This window comes from Doryrhamphus excisus, linkage group LG17 (genome assembly GCF_037039965.1).
Source record: "Doryrhamphus excisus strain RoL-2023G ecotype Guam linkage group LG17, RoL_Dexc_Guam_v1.1, whole genome shotgun sequence".
Classification (NCBI taxonomy): Eukaryota; Metazoa; Chordata; class Actinopteri; order Syngnathiformes; family Syngnathidae; genus Doryrhamphus; species Doryrhamphus excisus.
In genome coordinates, this window is record NC_136373.1 from 2,086,610 (window position 1) to 2,108,926 (window position 22,317).

A 22,317-nucleotide genomic window follows, 5' to 3' on the forward strand; every position below is an offset into this window, starting at 1 on the left:
TCCACAGCAGGGATGAATGAACCCTCATCAGAGTCATCTTTACCCTCATAGTGCTGTTAAATTCAATTGGAAGTTAACCCTAATTTTTAATTTTTATTCGACTTTTAGAATAGTTAAAACATTTTAAAATGTATAAATCATTCATATTAATGAAGACATTGAATGAAATGTACAGTTAGGAGGTGCGATCTAGTCTGAGAAGCGCTCCTTTTGAAGGTATGTACACTATCAATCAAATCTGTTTATTTAAGTGTTGTGTGATCCACAAAGCGCTGTTCACAAAGCCATCGGACTCGGCATCCACATTGGACAGGGAATGGTTGTTTCCTGGGTACATCAGTAAGCTACACGGCGGAGAATGACATCATAAGTAACTGAGCCACTGAATGCAACCCGAATCTGATAGAATATTCCAGCTATAAGTTGCTTACCGGACTGGGACCTGCTTTGTTTTCAAGGCTTTGTAATATTCAATTCCTTGTTTGTGAGGCACACGCTTGTCATCTTCCCCTAATAAGAGCAAAACCGGGGTCTGCACCTGTGTCGAAGTAATAAGATGCATTATCACACACAAATTATGAAAAACATATAAAACAATAAATGCTCATACGTGTGGAGTGAGTTTGATTGGAGATTTGTCCAACATTTGCTCCCAAACAGCAGCGTCGTGGAGACTATCCGTACCGTAGTCATAGCCAGTCACAGACATGCACCTGAAAAGAAACGCTGATGAGCACAGAACATTGACATTAGCATCGTTAGCGTGTTCGGGTCACACGAACCGTACCAGTCTGGGATGTCTGTGCTGCCAACCATCGAGGCCAAATTGACGACGGGGTTGAGAGCGACACAAGCCTTGTAGAAGCCAGGATATTGGCCAATGAGGTGGCAGGCTAAGAAACCGCCGTGGGAACCGCCGTAAACGGCCAGCTTCTCCCGATCGAATTTATCACCTTTGAGAAGACTTTCAACTGCAAACTGTTAGAGAACATTACCACAATTGCAATCATTCAGAGTTTCTGCATGGATAACAGCCAAATTAAAAAAAATGTACTGTACAGTATTTATTGCATTTTTACTTGAACATCTTTCACGTCCTGAGTGCCAACATTGCCAGGCAACGACAAGATATTATCCTGGCCAAATCCAAGCGAGCCGCGATAGTTCACTGAAAGTAAGCAAAAAAAAAACAAACAAAGCATGGATCTCCATAATTAGTAATTACTCACCAAATCTCTACATAATATAAACCATTTAATCAATTTAACCATTTAAATTGCATGGTGTATATGAAATTACCTAATAACATAGCAAAGCCCATCCTGCAGAGCACGGCACTGGATAGGAGCCAGTCAGCTACAATCACCGAGTGCGGACCCCCTAGAAGAAATAATATGAAATACAGACACTTATGTTCAATATTATTACTGTATGAGCAATAATAATAATAACCGGGCTAGGTGATAAATATGCAATGGCCATTTTTGCTGAACTTTTGAGTTTTAGGACTACATAAACATAGAAACTTTGTTTAAAAAAAAACAAAAAAACGTTAAAGACTCTTCTATCATAGACAACAACAACAATGTTGTCACCTATCCTTCAATAATTTGGATGATTATAGTTCAGAGCTAATAAAAAAAGAACAATTTATTATGTCAGAAAGGTTTTAAAATCGCTTGAGATGAATAATAAATATTTTTTTCATGCACAATGAATGAATTGAAGCAAATAATGAAAACTTGACCAACCGTGAGGATACACAATAAGAGGCAGTTTCACGTCATCCTTCGGCTCCTTTGGTTTAATCAGCAAAGCTTCAAAGTCAAGGCCAGCTGGAAAAAAAGAAAAAAACTTTATTAAATTAATAAATTTATTTAATGTACTTTTTTGTGTTGCTATATTTCATTCATTCAACATTTTTTCATCGTGATTTTTAAAAGGCGGTATCAACCATGTTTACCGTCTGTCATGGGGAACGTGAGACAGAAGTGCTAACGTTGCTAACCCGGCTGCAGAGAGACTACTTTGAGTGCAGCCTGATTGCATTGAAAATTCAACATAATATTTAACTTTTTATTTAAAAAACAGAAAATAATATTTTATTTCAGCGGCTATTTTTCCTCTAAAATTGTTTATATTTTAATAAAACTTTGCACACATGTTTGGCTTTGATTTTTGTCTAAATTCACTTATTATTCACTAAAACATATCGCATATCAATATTCTCCGTAATATATCGGGATATGAGTTTTGGTGCATATCGCCTAGCCGTACTATAATTTTACACTTACGGTACTGGCTGTTGTCTTGCTCTGCGGGTGGGTTAAAAGTCAAGATCTGCCAATCAATTTCGGGCAATGTCTGAGATTCCTCCAACGTAACCCAGACCACTTCCTCCTGAGAACTGGTGCCCGGAAGGAAACCTACCCTCTGGACATTAGGAGACGATGATTGGGGAAGACACAACACAAATGAATATAATTAGCTCTATTTTCATGGCGCAGCATGGCGCACCCTGTGCAGTGGTAATTACATCCAGCGCACCAGGGCAGGTACGCCGTTCCTGGTCTATGAAAATAAAGCCCAATTTATCAATCATCTTCATAATAAAGTGAATACAGTTTTGAGGATTACCATGAACAAATACCTCTACAATTTAAACAATCCTATTTAGTACATTCACAGTACATCAATAAAGATTATGCATGACGGATGCTACCAGACTTGGAGGGCAGTTCGGGGAGGAGCAGCTTGCCACTATCAGATCTCTCTCTACAGTCAGCAGATGCCAGGAACCCATGTCTGACTCTACAGATTAAGAGATATAACTGTTAATCACTGAGTGGACCTAAAGTATTAAAAAGTTCTGCTGAAAAAATTCTATGTATCTAACGGTACAGAGAGAACAGAACTTAATACATTGACTCACTCGAAGTCAGAGAAGTTACACTTCTTGTGTTTATATCCACCATCAGGAGCTCCTTCAAGACAAACAAGATAAAACTTTACTCAGAGAAAAAAACTTAAATCTTTTTATTCTAGTAGTTTCTATAATTAGTACCTTGCGGCTGCGCTGAGGACAGGCAACAATAATACGCTGACTGTCAGCTGACCAACATTTAGGTGGAAGCAGACTACAGTAGATGCCGGTGAAGCCATCTGTAAAATCAAATAAACATTTCAGACAAAATGTGAGCGTTAAAGACTATAAATGTGACTTACCCTCTCCGGGTCTCTTCACCACATCCACCACCACTGAGGTCTTCTTCGTATACCAATCATACTAGACCCAACATCCACGTGCACAGATGAAAACGAGAATGAGAACTGTGCTACAACATACCCAGGAGTGTACAGAATATGAATGGAAATTGTACTGTGGAACAAGCTTTACCATACATAGTCGGCTACATTGCATGTGTGGTCCATAAACAGAATATTCTTGATAGATAATTCGACACTGGTCTGGGCTCAGCCTGGGAGAGGACACTCCGCTGGTTCCAGATGACAACCGCTCTGGGAGACACAATAATACCAATCATCTTGTCAGTCTTTTTTTTTTTTTTTTTTAGTGAATTTTTGGCTTTTTTTCGTATCCTTATTATTGTAAATGAACCAAGGTTGCTGGATCCAAGCTCAGTATATGCAACAGTGAGACTACACCCATCAATCACGGGGTACATTTACACTGAATGGGAACTAAATCCAGATTACTTACCACATTTCCCTCCAGTGAGATCTACGTAGAACAACGACGACCTGAACGCAAACAGAAACATGACATACCGGAGTAAATGAGGCGTTTAAACCCGGGTCCGGTGAAGATTTCAACTCCGCAATCACCTCCTGTTTGGACAGAACTTGAGGCCGAGTCTAAAGGGTTCGTGCCACCATCCGACAAACACCACACCCGTGTCGCTTGGCGCCCAAAACGCCTGTCGAGTCACAGAAAAAAAGACCAATTCAGATTCATAGTACCAAAATAATCTTAAACCGAAAAGAAAAGGAAACACCATGAACGTCATCACACCAACCTGTCCTGGTGAGATGTTCTCAGGCACTCCCTCTAACACGGAAACGTTATTACTCTCAATGTCCAGAACACAGAGCACTGGGTGGCTCTTATGCACCAGTGTCTCTCCCCAGTCCTCGTAGAACACAAACTGATTCCCCTGTAGGTCAAGCAAAGCAGAAGCACAATTGTATTAACTAGACTAGTAAATAAAACAGCTAAAACAGCTCATTTAATACTTTGACAGCCTTTCTCTCTGAAGACTCGTCTTCATCCACAGTAGAAGACAGCACTGAAGACTCTTTCTGCAATCAGAAGGTAAAAAGATGAATAACAGTGATATTTTCAGAGACAATGTACAAGAAAGTATGTGCTAAGGATTTAAATTGGCATGATTTTACATTTTAAATTACCAAATAAAATCCTGCGGACAAACCTAGCATACCTGGAAGAAAGACTCTGCCTTTGGTCTCTTTTCCTCAGCCACATATAGGAGGTGGGTCTCCGAGTGGGACCACACCAAGCAACCAAAGTTTTCTGTGGATACAAAACACATTGTGGTTATTTGTCAAACTACTATATCGTTCTCTAGAACAGAATTTGGAAAAAGTCACATTAACTCGTACAATAGCCAGGGGTCTCAAACACGCGGCCCGCGGGCCAAGTGTGGCCCACAGGACACGAGTTTGAGGCCCCCGCCTTGATATGAAAGTTTAATGTTTACGTAATGTTTAATTAATGTTCATGTTAAAGGTTAAATAACTGTTAATAGTTATCCTCCCTATCCGTGTGGAAGTGGTAAGTTTTTGGCTTTTTTAAGTTGAAAGGAAATAAGTTGAAGGCTACCGTTTAGGTCGCTAGCTCTCTAGTTTGCGAGTTAGCATGTGTCTCAAGAGCCTGCAGTTGCGCAATATGTTGTAAATACAAATAAATAAATAAGGAGTATAAATGTAGTATATATATAGTCGTGTTTTGTCATGTCTACAGGGCTCTAATAATGCTTGGTTAATTTTAATTTGAAAAAAAAAAATTGTCTACCCACCAGCTATATGTGGTTTCTTAAGTTTTTATTATTTGCCGTTTTACTATTATTATTATATTTATTTATTATTGATTGATTTTCTTTATTCTTGATTTGTTTATTTTTCATCTTATTTTGTGCAGAAAAATAAAAATTAAGATATTTGAGAACAGTGGAATGTTTTATCAGAGCTTTTATTGTAGAAAATCGGAACCAAAGCACTGAAAAAGTTTGTATATTTTTCTGTTTTTAATAAATGCGTTTTTTGGGTTTTTTTTTTTTTTTTTTGGAAAACCTGATGTGGCCCAGTCTCACCCAGACCCTAGCTCCAGTGGCCCCCAAGTAAATTGAGTTTGAGACCCCTGCAATAGCAGATGATTGATGATTTTGACTGATTTTTCAAGGCACACAGAGAATATTATGTTCTTGAGTGATATAGACATGGTATATGAAGTACTAGGGATGAGCCGATACTCGTTTTTTTTTACATTTTCGTGAACCTTGGAGTAACCTACCATCTTCATAAACGTTCCCGTGCTTCTTTAAAGATGTTAGATTGATGCTTTTCATCTTGATGTTTTTACTCCAAATCTGGGCATTGAAGGCAAACGAGAGGTTAGTTCAAGTCCATGGTTACATGGGACAACACTGAGCAAGGCTTTAAGCAGACCAAACAACAAACCTCCAGAAACTGGTTGTCCTCTCCTTTGGTTGTGATCTTCCTAACAACAGCCTTCATTTCTCCAGAAGGGGCATCTTTACTTAGCAAGCTGCCATATTGAAAAAAAAAAACACTGAACTGTTGAGAACTTACTTACTCAAAAGTCATACAATTATATATTTAACCTTCCTCTTGTGTTATATTTCTGGTATCATCTCTTATGTTAACGGGTCGGTTTTGACCCATGTATTAAATCAGCTATAAAATACACTAAAAACAATAAGTTACCATCAAATTTGCTTCTCATGTCTTGGTTACCTTCTTAAGCTTCCTCATCCATTAAAATGTTGGTTTTAATACTTTTGGTGTGGGCATGTAGGCTTTTTTTGTCACTATACCCCTCCATTTCAATTTCCAAAAATGGTAAAATGAACCTCAAAAGAATCATATTAATAAATTGAAGGTTCTTTTGTTAGCTGGCTATTACTGAGAGCTGTAGAACATATCTGTTAAATCAATTAGTTTTATTTATTTTCTTATTTTAGTATTAATCACTAAAGAAACATCTATGGGTGAATTTTGACCCATATATATTAATGTCAAGAAAAGGTAGAAAAAGTGATTGTTTTCAGCAACAGAACTTTAGTATAAACTGAAATAAAAAAGCAGAACAGGTCCAGATCTTGGTTCATTGTACTTCTGACCATTCTTTCCATGATCCAAATTGAGCCAGTCAAATGAGTGAATTCACCTCACATGTCTGGACCTTGTTTTTCTGCTGGTATATTGGAAAAGCAGTCAAAATGAGAATCCCTGAAGCTTACATGATGAGAAAAGGAGCTGGTTGTCATTGTGTTGACTAATGTGGCTCAAAATATTGCTTTATAGTCATATTATTATAACCTCAACTCACAATACAGTGGTCATAATTTCAACCAGACCATTTTAAAAATGTAGTAAAAATTATTTTTTGGGTTTTATTTTGTTGAAATAGAGTTTCCTGACAAAGTCAAAAAGCCTTTAATGCAATAAACAAATGTTATGTGATTCTTTTTATGCATTAAAATGTAAAACGTGTCGGTGCCGACCCTAACACAAGAGGAGGCTTAACAACAAAAGTTGCACTTACACTCCTTGAAGCTCTGTGCAGTTCCCTGATGGTGCCGAGAAGACCACCGACTTGTTATCATGGAACACAATGTACTGCTTGCAAAACTTGACAGTCTCATTCCTCTCCAGATCACGTTGGCTCCATTCTGCAGCGATGGAAAAGATTATTAGACCACCATTCTTTCTTCAGTGTCTGTGCATGCATGGACACAAACCTGTGTATATGTTGCTGTATTCGCCTCCATACTGGGAGGTGATGACAGGTCCTACGTCTGCTCTGGTCAGTGAGGGAAAGAGGCTGAGCTGTCTGTACAATTTGGCAATATCCTCCGGGTTGGTCATCACCTGACAATAAGAATCACAACAACTCAAACTACGCCTCAACTGCACCATTAGTCCCCAGGACAATGCTCTGTTCATTTCCTAACCAAGTTAGCTAGCAGCCGGCAGTTGGTAGCTAACTCGAGTGTTAAAATAACACCAATGCCTGACGTCCACGTCGACAAAATGGAGGCTAAACTAGTAGTAATTAAATTAAACAAAGACAGCTGTGTCCAGCAAGGTGTGACAAGGTTATTTCAACAAGGAAGTTAATGTAGCAAGCAACAGTGGGGAAAACGAAACCAACTACACTACCCCTGCGTTAGCTTGACTTGAAATGCTAGCCAAGTTGATTAAGTTTGTAAGCAAAACTTACGGCAGCATAACTCCCACGAACACTACATGCGTACATAAAAGTGTGATATTTGTATTTAATAATAAAAATACTTATTCTGTTTACCTCCGACTCCATGTTTGGACGATGGTCACCGCTCTGATCAAAAGCTCAATAGGGTGAGTGACGTTTAACAAACTGTTTCCTTTTTAACATTCAAAATAAAAAGCTGTACAAATAAATTAAAACGCTATTGATATAAAATAAAAAATAATCGCGAGGGGAGGTGAAAATGCATTGACTCGAAAACTTACAAAAATGTGCCTAGAATTAAACAAACTTATTTAAAGGCCGTTATGACCATTATTTTTGTAAGACGAACACGTCAACAGGAAGCAGCTGTAATAAATAGCGATTATTTGACAGGCCGAGACTTTGTTCTGTATCGATTTTGAAAGGTTGATGATACCGATAAATTAAAAAAAATTTCAGTGATTTATGGTGTTTTTCTACTTTTAATGTTATTGTGTATTGTATAATATGACAGACAAAAGGTTTCCGGTCAGCTGGAGTAGGTGGGCTCAACTAGAGCCAAAATGGCTGACATGGAGGAGCTGTTGACAGATGAAGAGAAGGTTTGAACCTTGTAAAATTAATTCATATACAACTGGCTTTAACTGCTTTATTGTGCTTAGAAGTAACGCTCATATTTTGGATGAATTAATTTATACGGCTACGCAGAGGAATTATGTGTAACTATTTCCCAAGCTGCCTTTAGCTTACAGTGCTGGTGAAGTTAGTTATTAGCTAGCGATTTCGATTTGGCTAGATTATGTGTAATTATGGTTCTGCATATACTACAACTAAACTGACTTTATTATAGGGTATAATATGTTAGGTTTAGTGTGCATTCACCTAATATATGTGCGTTGTACCTATATGGGGCGTCGCTTACGTCAGATGTGACGTCACGTGACTTGGAGTTGATATTGATGGAGTCTGAGACTGACCCTATTTTTATCAAATTCCCAGTAATTTTGGGGCCAAAGTTCAGATGTCAAAAAGGCGGATAGTCATCCAAGTAACCGGGCGACATAATAATACATTTGGCATCCCAAAACTAATATTACATATACTACAGTAAGCCTCATTGGCTATTTTACACAATAACATGGCTACTCAATGTCCCTTAAATATATGCAAATTATTTAAGAAAGACTCAAAACGTCATAACCAATTCACAGCCATATTGTTGTGATATAGTTGTGAATATTTACATCAAGTTTTTGTGTCATAATGGCTCAACTGATATTTGTACTCTGTCTATTTTTCTTTTTTAACTCAAAGGTTCGCTTAGCGGCAAACTTCATGATCCGTGCCCCTCCAGGAGAGTTCAATGAGGTCTTCAACGGTAAGCGGTGTGAGTCCTTGCCACATAAAACGGAGCCTAATTTATATTTTTCTTAACAGATGTGCGGCTTCTTCTCAACAATGATAACCTCCTCAGGGAAGGAGCATCTCAGTAAGTTGCATTTTGCATTTTATGGTGCCCATAATAAAGGATTAAGCGCATAACTTGATGTACCCTAACTGCAGTATTACTTCTGTGCCTTTTCATACAGCTCCTTTGCCCAGTACAACATGGATCAGTTCACACCTGCTAGACTAGAAGACTTCGATGACCTGGTATATGTCACCTCAATTTTTTCCTTTCAGTCAAAACCTTTTTTTAACCTTTTTTTAACCTACACAGGTCCTAATTACAGAGCATGGGGACTTGGGTCAAGGGCGTTTTTTGGACCCTCGCAACCATTTGTCGTTCCGCTTTGACCACCTGAGAAAAGAAGTGAATGATGTGCAGCCTCACGATGGAGTCCCATCTCTTAAAGCCTGGAGAGATTCCTGTGACAGCATCGTTAGTGCTTATGTCAAAGAGCACTACCCTACTGGAGTCTGCACAGTAAGGCACAGAAGGGGGCTACGAAGATGATAATATAACGCTAATATATTACATAGGTTTGTTACAATGTTGTTGGTCATGCTGTGCAATTTAAAAACATATATTCAACACTACTTCGGTTGCATTATTTTTAATATTTTTAATGGCAAGATTCTAAAAAATGAAATCGGATGAAAAGCCAAACTTATCGATATACCATTTTTCTTTCACAGGTATATGGCAAAACCGTTGATGGGCAACAGATGATTATAGTCTGCATCGAGGGACATCGGTTTCAACCCAAAAAATTTTGGTATGTTACCCTTCATGCAAAGCGTTATTTTACAGCTTCCCTGAAACAATCTTGCCGTTTATCCAAGTTGTATGGACAATAAATAATATGAATTAATTCATTATGATTGATTAATGAGATTAAGCTATTTGGTAATTTTATAAGTAGGACACATGTTTATAAATGGGCACCCATGGTGTAGGCCATTGGGTAGTCAATTTATATTCCATAATTACATCTTGTTGATGCTAACTACTGTATAATAAAGTATAATCTTTATTTTCTAAACAGGAATGGGCGCTGTTGGTCAGAATGGAAACTTACTATTGGCCAGTCTACCGCAAAAGTGGTGGGGGTGTTGAAAATTCAGGTGAGTTAACATCAGTATGGCTTTTTAAATTGATAATTAAGATAAAGATGAATAAATAAAATACAGATTAGTAATGTTAAGTGTCCTTTTTTCCAGATACACTACTATGAGGATGGGAACGTGCAGCTGGTTAGTCATCAGGAGGTAGAAGAATCGGTACCAGTGACTGTAAGTAAAGCATTAAGACATTCCATATGGTCATACTGTATTTTGTTATTTTTGGGATGACAATGTAAAAGTATATGAAATTTAAATTCTATATGTGTAGTATGAAAATTACCCCTGGTAATTTTCAAGATCTTCCATTTATAAATCACTGGTTGCTTGGATCAGCAATTTCAGTTAATAATTATTAAAAATGTAAAATTATTTAAATAATCTAGTTTTATCTGGTTTTGTATTAAATGGATTGACTTGATTGCATTTCAAACAGAGTGAAACTCGGATAGCCAAGGAGTTTGTTGACATTATCAAGCGTGCTGAAAACGACTACCAGGTAAGTTGCACGGTGGATTATTTTTTTTCAATGAAACACTAAAGTAAATAAAAAATTAAAAAACACTTCCACCACAAGGCAGCAATCAGTGAGAACTACCGAGCCATGTCCGATACAACCTTCAAGGCTTTACGTCGCCAGCTTCCCGTCACTCGCAGTAAGATTGACTGGTATAAAATCCTCAATTGCAAAATCGGTAAGGAGATGCTAAATGTCTAATGGAAGTTCAGGGACTTGCTAGGGAAGATGCTGGCTCCGCTGGCCCAACGCGGTCATACCCAAAGACTTACCAAAGCAAATCAATATCACTTTGTGGCAAGGAATCAAACAAAAGATGTGTGGACTGTAATATATAAGCATGTCTGTTTGTGCAACGACGTTTGGTTCGGGAGATGATCATCAGTTGTTGCGACGTTGGATCAGTTTGCGCAGAGCTATGCTGAGGACTGCTACGACGACACATATAAAAACTTTATTCAGTTTGTCAATTTGTATTGAATTGTGGACTCCTGTAGAGCAGCTACACACAATAACCAGCACTGAAAACCTTCCAGATCTTCCAGAATCTGCACCTATTCCAGCTGTTTTTCTTCAGATTTGTGCTTCACACCAAAACGGTCTGTTTTAATTTATTCCACCCACGGCCGAGGTGTACTCACACAATTCATCTGATGGGAGAAACAAACACAGTCATGACGAAAGCATTCTGAAGGTGGTTGACATTAATCTGGGAACGCAGTCCTTAGCATAGCTCTTCTCCGGAAAGTTCTATGTAGTATATGTCTGGCAAGTAGGGCAATATTTATGTCTTTTATTTAGGAAGTCATAATGACTGATATAAAACTTCTGTATCTATGTTATAATTCTCCGTCGCATTGGCAATTTTACCTCCGATTGTATTATTTTCCATTCTTAAAGGAAAACATACTCTTTCCTGTGGTAAAGACCTCCATTCTCCTACTCATGTATGCAAATTTATATTTTTAAATCAGTGCAAAAATATTTTTTTTCTGACAAAATGACCACAGAAGCGTAGTTTATTTACAGTTTTTTTTGTGAATTATTAGTGAAAACATTCAATAATGTTAGCTCACCGACTACAATTTGTTGTGCATCTGATTCCTGAGTGCTCTAATTGTCTTGAGTTGTCCAAGGAACATTGAACCCCTGCAAGTGTTCTTGATTGCACCGCCATCAACAAGCCATTGTTGTAAACACATGAAATCACCCAAATCAAAATCTAGTGTGCTGTCTTCAAATGACAAAATACAATGTAAATAATGTGATAGATATATATGTATATAAATGTTTAGATTTGGCTAAAAGTACGTTTCCCTGGATAGAATGCAGATCCTGGATAGTCCAAAGTCCTCAGCATTTAATTTACAGTTTAATGTCTTCAAACAGCAATATTATTTAAAACAAAACATTGTGATGTTTTGTGGATTTGTTTCAGTTATTATCATTCTAGGAACTACTATTCATCTATAAAGTCCAATTTTTGTCCAAAGTTCGGAAAGATGCATTGTCTGCACTGCCTTGTATAAAGAAACTAAATTGTGTTTTTTTTTACAAAAGGTTAACTGCTAGGAGATACCACCAGGTCCGTTTCTGTTGCTCCTTCCTTTCCACCGTTGCTGGGTCCGCAGTTCCCTGACAGCTCTGGAAAATGGCTGATTCGTGAACCCGGAGTCGGACTCATGCCTGGTTTCTTGGGAGGAATTGGAGGAGGATGAGTCCTCTCTGATCGAGCGGTGAGAGGGGAGCAAATTCCCGGAGAAAGAGGCCCGGAAGGAGACCTCGCTCCAGGAGGTGAAGCGGCTAAATTTCGGTAGTCCGTACCGAACGGGGAACTGCTGATTGGTACCAGCTTGACGCCAACCTGCTGGCTGGTGAAGCGGGACAGAACCTGCGTGACCGTGTTGCGGGCCAGCTGCTTGGCTGCGCTGTGCTCTGGTGGGGGCGGGTGGGAAGACGCGGTGGGGGAGAGGTCCCTGGGGGAAAGGGGGCCACCGTGCTGTTGTTGTTGCTCCAGTTCAGCCTGGGACTGGAACTTGTGTCGGGCGGCGTGGAAACGCTGATTGACTCCGGCCTGGTAGGAGGACTGATGGAAACCTGGGCTGGTGAGACGTTTGGACAATACTGGCGAGGAGATAGGAGACGAGGAGGTGGTGCTGGAAGGAGAGTGAGGATGAGGATGAAGAGGTGAATGTAAGCTTACTCCTCCCCCGTTTTCCATCACCCCTGTGTTTTCTGATCCCCCCCCTTCTTGAGTTAGCTCCGTTTCTTTGAGAACGTGGTGGCCATTGACTTTTGACGCTAGGGACATTTTCTGAGGAGCAATTATTTTTCCATCAGGTTCGATCTGAGCAGATTGAGTCGCGACTGAGTTTGAGTCTTTTACATCCATCACAGTTTCCTTTGACGGTTCTCTGCAGTCAATGGTTTCACCCAATATTTTTTTGAGATGTTCCAGTTCTCTCCGAAGTTCCTTGCTCTTTTCTTCTTCCTCACTTAGCCTGGCTTTCAATTGCTGTCGCTCTGCAGCAAAATCAGCAAGATTCCTATCGGACTGAGCTTTGAGTTCCGTCGTCCTGCCTTTTTCATCTTCAAGAAGACCTTTTAACTTCTCCACAATGTCTGTCTCTTCTTGAAGCAAAGCACGGAGCTTTGAGGCCTTCTCTGCCTCCTCCTCGGCTCGGCTGCTGGCCTTCTGAAGCTCCGAGGTGAGAGTTGATGAAAGCTGCTTCTGCTCCTCTGCCTGGAACACCGCCTGAGCCTGTTCCCTCTCGAGTCGCTGCAATGACGCTTGCTCAATTTCAAGCTGGAGAGATGAAACCAGAGATGAGTCTAGTCTTACTACGGCCACAAGGAGGCACAATAACACTACTTTGTTATTATCACACAGTAGATGGGAACACGGCCTTTTGAAATGTACTAGGTTAACATACTGAGATACTTCAACCTATTCCTTGTACTCATTAAGCCTATCTCACCTTACGTATATTTCATGTAATGGTAATGGTTTTATTTCATTTGAACATGCATCAGATTACAATTGAGTGCATCCCATAATCAGTTCCCAGTTCCACATGTCCAAAAGGAGTAGGAAGAAGCAAAGCTTATTAAATCCTACCCCTCTATCTGGTACTTTTACAATCAGTAACTGTTACATTTGTTCACTTCCTGCTTTCCATAATACAGTTTAAGGTTTTTTTTTTGTTTGTTTGTTTTTTTTTAAATAATGTACCTCGTACCGAAGTACAAGGTGATATGAGCATCCAATGCCATAATGGGTACCATAGTAAGTGTCAATATAGTGATATATATAGCACATCATGACTGGTTCAAGACTCTTCATCCTTGTATTTAGCAAACATCAACTGCTTGTATTGTTTCTTGAATTGGCTCATCGTTGTGCATTGTTTGATTTCCTTACTCAATCCATTCCATAGTTTGATTCCACATACTCAAATGCTATGGCTTTTTAACGTAGTCCTAGCATAGAAGTGTTTCAAATGTCGTTCTTCCCTGAGATCATATTTCTCCTCTCTTGTAGAGAAGTATTGGATGACATTTTTAGCTAATTTGTTTTTTTTTAGCCTTATGCATTATTTTAGCTGTTTGAAGATGAACTATATCAGCAAGTTGAAGTATTTGTGATTTTAGAAATAAGGAGTTAGTATGTTCTCTGTAGGCGGCATTATGAATTATCCTTACTGACCTTTTTTTGCAGTACATTTAGCGAGTGAGTCATGTAGTAATGTAGGGTTAAAGGTTAAAGGTTAAACAGCTGTGGCATACAAACTTGACTCGGACGATAAAGGCAAAGCGAGACTGGGAGACACTCGGGCCATCGTCCTAATCTCTGTTGCGACTGATTCTGTGTTTGCCGTGTGTGTACGAGATGACCTCACATTGGACGTTCAGGTCCATTATCACACATTTCCTGAAGCCATAAACCCCGGGCATGACTACAAAACAATGGGCTCTTCCTCGTCTGTTTCCTGTGTAAGTACCATGTGCTTGTGCATAATGGTGCCTGTTGTATGTTCTTGAACTTTAACAGGCCTGGCCCCTGCCCGCCCCCTCCGAGTTAGACAATGGAGCCCCCTAATGCTTTCCTGCTTGTTACAGTAAATCACAGCTTTCAGTAGAAGTGGAAAAACAAAAAAATGAAAGCAAAGCAATCTCCTCGCTCTGATTGTGTATCAGCAGGCAAGCAATCAGATCCTTACATACGTTACATGTTGGCCACACCTGTTGCAGAAGTTTGTCTCTCTCTGTTTGCAGTAGCGACGAGAAATTATCGCTCTGTACAGATTCCCGGGCCTGCCGCTGTTTCTCCTCCTCTAGATCAGCTATCATCTGTTCAACACAAATGGATAACATTATATGCGTGAAAAAGGGAACAAAAGCGTTAAAAACGGGTGTGAATCGTCTCTTACTCTTTTGTGTCTGCTCTCGGTGGCTGCCAACTGTCTCATCATCCTTTCCTGCATTTTCCTGCAGTGAACCATGACCAGTTTAAGGACAGCTAAAGGGTTTGGGCCCACTGCCTGTCCGTGCAGGTGTGTACGAGTCCGGGCATGCGTGCTTTGGTTCTGTGCTGCTTCGTTGTCCCGTTGCAAGGCCAGAAATGGATCGCTGAGGTCATAGCGGCCGTAACGATCCTGGATGAAAGCGTCTTTGTTTTGAGCCTAATGGACACAAACGTGGTGTTTTTTTGTTAAGACCGTTTTTTTTTTAGCATGTTAGCATGTTGTGGGAGTGTGCAGGAAATCTGTTCAGTGATGTTTTCTGTCAGTGTGAGCGTAAGCAGATGGTCCGCCCCCCCTCCCTCCTAACCAAAACACAAAGAGTGGAGGTTGTGCCCCCCCCCCCCCCCACATAGAGCAGATGTTAATTCCTCCCCAGGGATGAAGGAGTGAAAGATCAGGCCATGAAATCAAACAGACAGGTTAGCTGTTGGATTGTTCTGCGGCTGGGCCATATTGTCAAATAATTCAATGTCGCATTTTTTACCAAAAATTGTTTTACAATTTCCAATTTTTTCATGTTAAACCATGCCAAAATTTCAGATAATGAGGTTTGTGCGTTCGGAAGTGAGCCCTGAAAGAAGTTTGGGATGGGTCAAAACGCTTGGTTTCCAAAAGGCGTGGTCAAACTGACTCTTTGTGATGTCACAGAGGCGCACACTTCCTTATATGGGCAAGTCAGTATACAGGCAGGCGCTCTGCTTCCTCCACCCTCTCCCATGCGCTCTCCTCTTGTTTACTTGCTAGCCACACATTGTTTACAATTCCTAACGATGCAATACGCTTGTATGCTCTCAATTTAGTTGCATTTTCCTGGTTTCGGCTTCAAGTTCAGTCCGTACAGTACAGGTGAATTCATAAATATGATCAGTTTTTCGAATATTTCAAATCGGAGGGGGCCTGAAAAAGAAAACAATGCTTTACAACAATTTTAATCAAGAGGAATATATGTGATATTACACACATCAGTATCGATTGATATCGGAAATTGAGAGTTGGACAATATTGGCGTATCGGTTATCGTCAAAAAAGCAAAAATCCCTATATTCGTTTTTTGGGAACTTCTCGCATCGCTCTCGTTACCGATAGCAGTAGCCACGTTATTGTTGTTTGTGCATCTCTGTTAAGTAAGGACAAAAAACTTTTTGTGATTTGGCACTATTGTAATTTTGAAATTCTTGAGAATGTATAACATTATTTACCGCGTATAACAGTAGCCCACTCAATCTGTCGTGAACAGACTGCATTGCTTCTTTCTCGAGTTAAGAATAAACGTTTTTAAAAACACTTAAACAAACTAAGATGGCACTGCGTATGCATGCCATTTTCTTTTATCGGAATACTTCTATTTATAATAACCATGCATATTTTCTTTTATGAGTGCTGCAAAGCTGGCATGTCTACAGTATGTAATCACAACATGACGGCATAACGGAACAATATGCCAAGAAACCAACTGAGCGGTAATTATGGCCCTTGAATATGTAGCAAGTATATAACAGTCTTTTGCGACTGGAATATTTTTGCGACTGGAAAAGACATGTCGCACATTCCTTTTAAAGGGGATCTAATTTTTTTTAATGTAGTTAGAATTTTGTATGGCAAAGTTTCCAATAATGAAGTTTGAGCGTATGGAAGTGAGACCTGAAAGAAGTTTGGGATGGCTAAAAAACGCTCGGTTTCAGAGGGTGTTGCAAAACGGTTCCTTTGTGATGTCACAAAGCAGGCTTCATTATGGGCGTGGCTGTATGCGCGATACATACATGTTTCCTCCCCCAAGCTTCTCTGTTTACAAGGCAAGCTTAAGCAAAAGAAATAAATTAAAACAGACAAGGAAATACAGCTTGAATAGGCGCATATTCTGGAAGATCTACAAAGTTTTCTGTGCAGGTTATTTTGTGTAGTCCACAACCCAATACAAAGTATACAATACAAAAATCTACATTAAAATAGTGTTTTCTGGTTGCATTGAAATGTGTCGAACAATCTTAAGAAACCTGGCTTTGAGGTTTTGGTGCGCGGGGGGTGCGCCACGCTCCCCCGGTCCATGGTGGGAGCTCGTGGCAGATATGAACTGATATTCAAATTAGGATAGATTGACATGCTAACACCTGTGTGTGTCGGTTGCTGAGTCCATCTGAGGAGCACAGATGACATGTTTGTGCTTGGCTAAGCGAGGCTGTTTGCATAACTTTCACAATTTGTCTCCAGGGTAACTTCTCAAGTCCGCCAGCCTTGAAGTGCGGGGTTTTTCTCGGGTAAAAAAAAACAAAACATAAGCATTCCTCGGGAATTAGCTCTACACTGTATCACTTAGACACAAAAACGGAGCAACAGGACCAGACATGTCATTTTTATTTATTGTATGATTAATTTATTTTAACGTTGTCCCGTGCCGAGTTCCCACGAGAAACCGAGAAATCTTGCCACATTTTCATCTCATAAAATCTTGTGCCACCCGTACGATTCAAGGATGATATTTTGTTTTTGTGATGGTTGAATGAAGAACAAAAAACGCTAAGTACTTTACTATCTGAAGTACCAGCCTGCTCATGTACATTTTCATTTCCGGCTATGGATTAGTAATTATTAAAACTGTATTTGTAACAACAAGACCAGCCTAAACAAGGCAGCCATTCATGAAGTTGCAGTAGCAAATAGCAATCTTAGGCTCCGTTTTTGGACTTAGAACAACACAAATTCATAAAGCACTGCATGACTAAACAAGGATATGACATCATATGACTGATTTTTAAAAAGCTGTGTGAGCAGGGACCACAATTATTTATGATTGCAATCTGCAAAAACAAATAAACGGGCCATTTTTTAACGTCTGGTATGCTACGTTTAAGGATGTAGAAACAGTCCAACGGTAATTAGCGACCACTTTAAAGTCTTAAACCGGGATTCCTTTGAGCCAACAAGCCGTCTTTGCCATTCATGCTTGACAGACAGACCATGTTTGCTTTCTACGTTAGATAAAGACAAGTCTAAAGATGTGCCACTCCCATTGGAATCTGACCCGGTGTCGTGTTCTCAGTAATTTTCCCTCAGGTAAAATTGCTTATCCGTGTCCTTAGTCATGGAACCTAAAATGGAGTTTCTGATGATGGAATATTTACAGTAATTAAACCCTGAGAGAAGAGTTGTTGTTGAAGGATTCTTCTCGGTTGTGTCATTGAAAAGGATAATAAAGACGGCAGTGTCCGCAAATGTGCTTCCGAATAGTAGTGGACAGATCACAGAAGGGAAGAAAGGAAGTCAGTGATTTGGGTAGACTATGTATGTACATCCGCCACACAATCAAGACCCGTCCTTTAAATGGCCCACCAGAGACCACTGATGAATGTGTGTTTGGGCAGATGGGACCGGGGTCACGTTTAATTAGGGAACACGCCCTGTATCGTTGCCGAGTCAATGAAAGGAAAGCAATGAAGAATCAGTGGTTAGCATTCTGGAACTGGGTTCGAATGTCCACTAGTAAGCATCATTGGTATTCGTCAGAAAGGGCATTTGTGTTCAAGCCAAAATCAGTATGCGGAGTCCGCTGTGGCGACTCGGAAATCAGGAAAAAAACGAAAGAAACAACAAAAAAACTTTCATTGGCGAGATTGAAATGCTAACATTTGCTCGTTAATCGTCAGTTCCAAGACACGCTTTGAGGGCATTTTGCATTTAGCGACTCCATCCAAGCAGCTGCTGTGGACCTGAGTGTGAAAAGCAATCAGTGGCCCAGTGAGAGAGCCCAGTGAGACCGCCGCAAACCATTGTAGTTGCGAGTCGGCCATCCAGTCTCGATTGGACATGGATGAATGACCGGCACAATGAGGAACAACTGAGCGCATGTTAGGAACAGTCATCAATTTTACCGATTTCTCAGCAGAACGAATCGGACTGAGTCCATGTTTTATTTGGACAACCTTCTCATAGACTCCCTGTATCAAAAGAACTATACAACAATTGGTTGATTGATGGCATACTTTGACAGACAATGGTAATTATTAGACTGTTAGACTATCAAACGCAATTAGGTACAGATAATTTTCAGTTTCAGGAGTTTTTTTCTTCAACCATGTATACATGGACCCAAATATTCCAATTGCATTCGGTTTACAGTAAAGTCTCGTTATATCGATATCGGTTAAAACGAATTACTACTTATTACGATACTATTTTCATTTCCCGGCAAATTTCTAGTCTTTTATGATATAATTAGCTCAGTTAGTACGATACACGGTTATTATGATAATCCGGTTACTAGGATGCCCTTTTCATCTCCCGCCAGCCAATTTGGTCTGCTTATATCGATACAAAAGCAGCTTAAATCAATCTTTGCTTAAGGATTTCAATACCAAAAAAGAACACGGCGAACGGCTGCTTCCAGTCAACTTTATTTTTCACACTTCCACCACCAGAGTGCAGCACACACAGCGGAAAACACCCGTCCCTCGCGCCTACCCCTCCGGGTGGCAACACCTTCCCTATCGATAGTTCCGGGGTGAATTATGTCCCGGTAACCGGTAATCACTACAGCGTAAGTTTATTTTTATTTACTGTAGTACAAAATTTATTGTAGTACAAAAGCATGCTAGATACGCAATCCATGAACTCAAGGAGAAAATGACATGCCATATCAAAGATCTGTCCACTTTTAATGCAGTTCGGCGCAGGATCGGATATATGGATAGTCCGGTTATATCGATATAACAAGACTTTACTGTATTTGCACCTCATTCCGAAAGAAAAGTGCCAATCCGAATGAACATATAATCGGATTCCTCGGGGTGGAATATTCCTTTCCCCAATCCGATTGAGGTATCTTGTACTCGCTCAAACGAAAAGTTGTTGTTCTTTTTTGTCGTGTTTTTCTTCTTCTGTTGTTTTTTGGCGGTTGGCAAACAGTTTCGGTGCATTACCGCCATCTGTGGAACGGAATCTAAACCCTTCTATACTTTATTCACAAGTCCAGTTTTTCTTTAAAAAGAAAATATACATCGATATAAACATGTCCCAAGTTTAAATATAAATTATAAATTTTGATCCAAACTAAATTTCAAGACTGGACGAATGAAAAACTGGCAATATGGAGTTATTACAACAAGTCAAAGAAAAACTCTGAGAATTCGGTATCACGTAATGTTGATGTTTACACTTTACTGAGCATGCCCCATTGACTATTCTGGTTGATTATAGCGGCGCATGTAGACACGCGATTGGAATATTCCTTTCCATGTATACCATTGTTTTGGGAAAAGGCATTCGGAAATAGGAAAAAACTCCTCATGTAAACGTGCCTTTTGATTCTTTTCACTCAAGACTCGGTAAACTGCAATATTCCTGACATGTAAGGAACCAGTAAGAATCCTGCACCATTGTCCGTGCTTGAGCTGTGTTTCCATGGTTTCCTGTTTACACACCCCCTCTCTGACATTCCTTTGGCGAGTGTAATGCTGACACAGGTTCATATTTGCCTTTACCGATATACCGATATATCAAGGCCACATTAGGGGTTCTTCTGTCTCGAGTCTGGCCTTCTTGACTCGGTTGGTACTTACTTGAAAGGTATGAATGACCACCTCTTGGGCCTCCAGCTCTCCTTCCAAGACACTCAGGAGTGTCAGCAGCTCGGTTCTGCTTAGAGCCTCCACGTTCATCTTGTCCTCCTGAAGATGGAGAAGAGAGTTGTATGGAGTGGTATCTCCAACTTCAATCTTCTGGTAGAACGGTGTTATCGTTTATTGAACGTGATCAATGATATAATAATCATTATTAATTAGCCTATGACTATTACTGTCATCATTATTCTTCTTCTGATTATTATTATTAGTAGTAGTAGCCTGTTTATTGGCTAGCTTATTAGCATGCTTTTGCCCTATGATGTGAAATTTGTGAAATTTGTCAGATTTTTTTGTAAAAAAAAAAATCTATTAAAAAAAAATCAATACAAAATATAAAATTATTTAGGGGGGCTTAAGAACATAAACAAAATACAGGCCTTTTTTGTAAAAAAAAAAAATTCTATTAAAAAAATCAATACAAAATATCAAATTATTTAGGGGGGCTTAAGAACATAAAAAATAGGGCTTTTTTTGTAAAAAAAAAAAAATCTATTAGAAAAAATCAATACAAAATATCTAATTATTTAGGGGGGCTTAAGAACATTTAAAAAATAAAACAGGCCTTTTTTGTAAAAAAAAAATAAAATAAAATAAAATGTAAAAAATCAATACAAAATATCAAATTATTTAGGGGGGCTTAAGAACATTAAAAAAAATAAAATAGGCCTAATGACGCCACTATTGAGGCAAGATTATTTACAGGTGATTGCTGATCTTAATTTTACTGACAAATAATTCAGTCTGAATGTAATATAATATAATATAATATAATATAATATAATATAATATAATATAATATAATATAATATGATGTGCTTTTTGTCTGGAGTGGTTTAGACACATTTGTCGGTCATGTCACCTGATACCGTACCTCAAGTTCAACTTCCATGAAGAATCATTCCAACATTCCAAGGATGCCCACACAATGGGAGTCAACACTCGGTCTCAAACCTTGTCAAATGTACAAAAGTCTACTGCATATCCTTGTACATTGTACTTTGTTTTCATGCAGGAAGGATGTGCCTTCATATACTGCAGGTAGTACATGTGTAGGGCAGTGTTCAAAGCAATAAATGATTACTGTTTTTTTTTTTTTTACATCTGGCACAGAGGACGGGAATTAAGTTTTACATGGAATATTGCAATATTTTAAATTAGTTACGTCTCCGTAGACTGAATAAAGTGATAATGACTCGATCATTACTGCATCAATATTCCTTTGGGTGCTAACTCCCATTAACCAGGAAATGAAGTCAACATAAAACCTCCGAATTTATTAGCAATTATTATACATTATTTTTGACATATGATATACGCAGGTTTTAGTCAATTCAATATCGCTGTTGTACTTATTACTCTAAACCCCGAATGAAGATTTATAGGCATTGTGAAATACATATTAAGCACTTCAAAAACGTTCTGTGTTAAACATACCTTCATATACTCTGTCCTGCATGCGTCCAAACTCCACAAAGGCAGATATTTTGGGTTTTTTTTGCTTTTTGGCTCCACAAGGGTTGAAATAGGAGCAGCAGCTGCTGTCAAAGGAGCTCCTTCCTCCTCTCCTCCTTCCTCCTCTCCTCCAGAACAACAGACATTCAT

The 22,317-nt window shown here is 39.2% G+C and overlaps 3 protein-coding genes across 6 annotated transcripts; 1 reads left to right on the forward strand and 2 right to left on the reverse strand.

The window, feature by feature from the left end:
- Window positions 1–229: 229 nt before the first annotated feature.
- LOC131136512 (acylamino-acid-releasing enzyme) lies at window positions 230–7,694 on the reverse strand. Of its 4 annotated transcripts, none has more exons than XM_058083421.2 (23): window positions 7,589–7,694; window positions 7,023–7,152; window positions 6,827–6,953; window positions 5,719–5,806; window positions 5,552–5,627; window positions 4,461–4,552; window positions 4,255–4,320; window positions 4,038–4,175; window positions 3,847–3,938; window positions 3,722–3,762; window positions 3,398–3,519; window positions 3,226–3,286; window positions 3,065–3,162; window positions 2,933–2,984; window positions 2,723–2,811; window positions 2,295–2,433; window positions 1,752–1,835; window positions 1,300–1,380; window positions 1,080–1,168; window positions 788–978; window positions 611–713; window positions 432–538; window positions 230–344 (listed from the first exon to the last, which is right to left on the reverse strand). In XM_058083421.2, the coding sequence occupies exons 1-23, from the start codon at window positions 7,598–7,600 to the stop codon at window positions 233–235; spliced, it is 2,190 nt and encodes a 729-aa protein (XP_057939404.2). In that variant the 5' UTR covers window positions 7,601–7,694; the 3' UTR covers window positions 230–232. The 4 variants fall into 4 exon arrangements, with proteins under 4 accessions (XP_057939404.2, XP_057939403.2, XP_078654377.1 ...); XM_058083420.2 differs by lacking the exon at window positions 7,589–7,694 and adding an exon at window positions 7,505–7,567; XM_078798251.1 differs by lacking the exon at window positions 7,589–7,694 and having other exon boundaries at window positions 4,255–4,316; window positions 4,460–4,552; window positions 7,023–7,360.
- Window positions 7,695–7,901: 207 nt separating this feature from the next.
- LOC131137559 (F-actin-capping protein subunit alpha-1) lies at window positions 7,902–21,003 on the forward strand. Its single transcript, XM_078798273.1, has 10 exons — window positions 7,902–8,097; window positions 8,810–8,873; window positions 8,933–8,984; window positions 9,085–9,148; window positions 9,216–9,422; window positions 9,635–9,714; window positions 9,985–10,063; window positions 10,160–10,231; window positions 10,497–10,559; window positions 10,638–21,003. Exons 1-10 carry the CDS (start codon window positions 8,059–8,061, stop codon window positions 10,776–10,778), a joined length of 861 nt encoding a protein of 286 aa, XP_078654399.1. The 5' UTR covers window positions 7,902–8,058; the 3' UTR covers window positions 10,779–21,003.
- Window positions 11,579–22,298, reverse strand: cttnbp2nlb (CTTNBP2 N-terminal like b). The gene is made up of 5 exons (XM_058085662.2): window positions 22,150–22,298; window positions 20,653–20,760; window positions 15,008–15,259; window positions 14,820–14,927; window positions 11,579–13,383 (listed from the first exon to the last, which is right to left on the reverse strand). Exons 1-5 carry the CDS (start codon window positions 22,153–22,155, stop codon window positions 12,139–12,141), a joined length of 1,719 nt encoding a protein of 572 aa, XP_057941645.2. The 5' UTR covers window positions 22,156–22,298; the 3' UTR covers window positions 11,579–12,138.
- Between the last annotated feature and the right edge of the window lie 19 nt (window positions 22,299–22,317).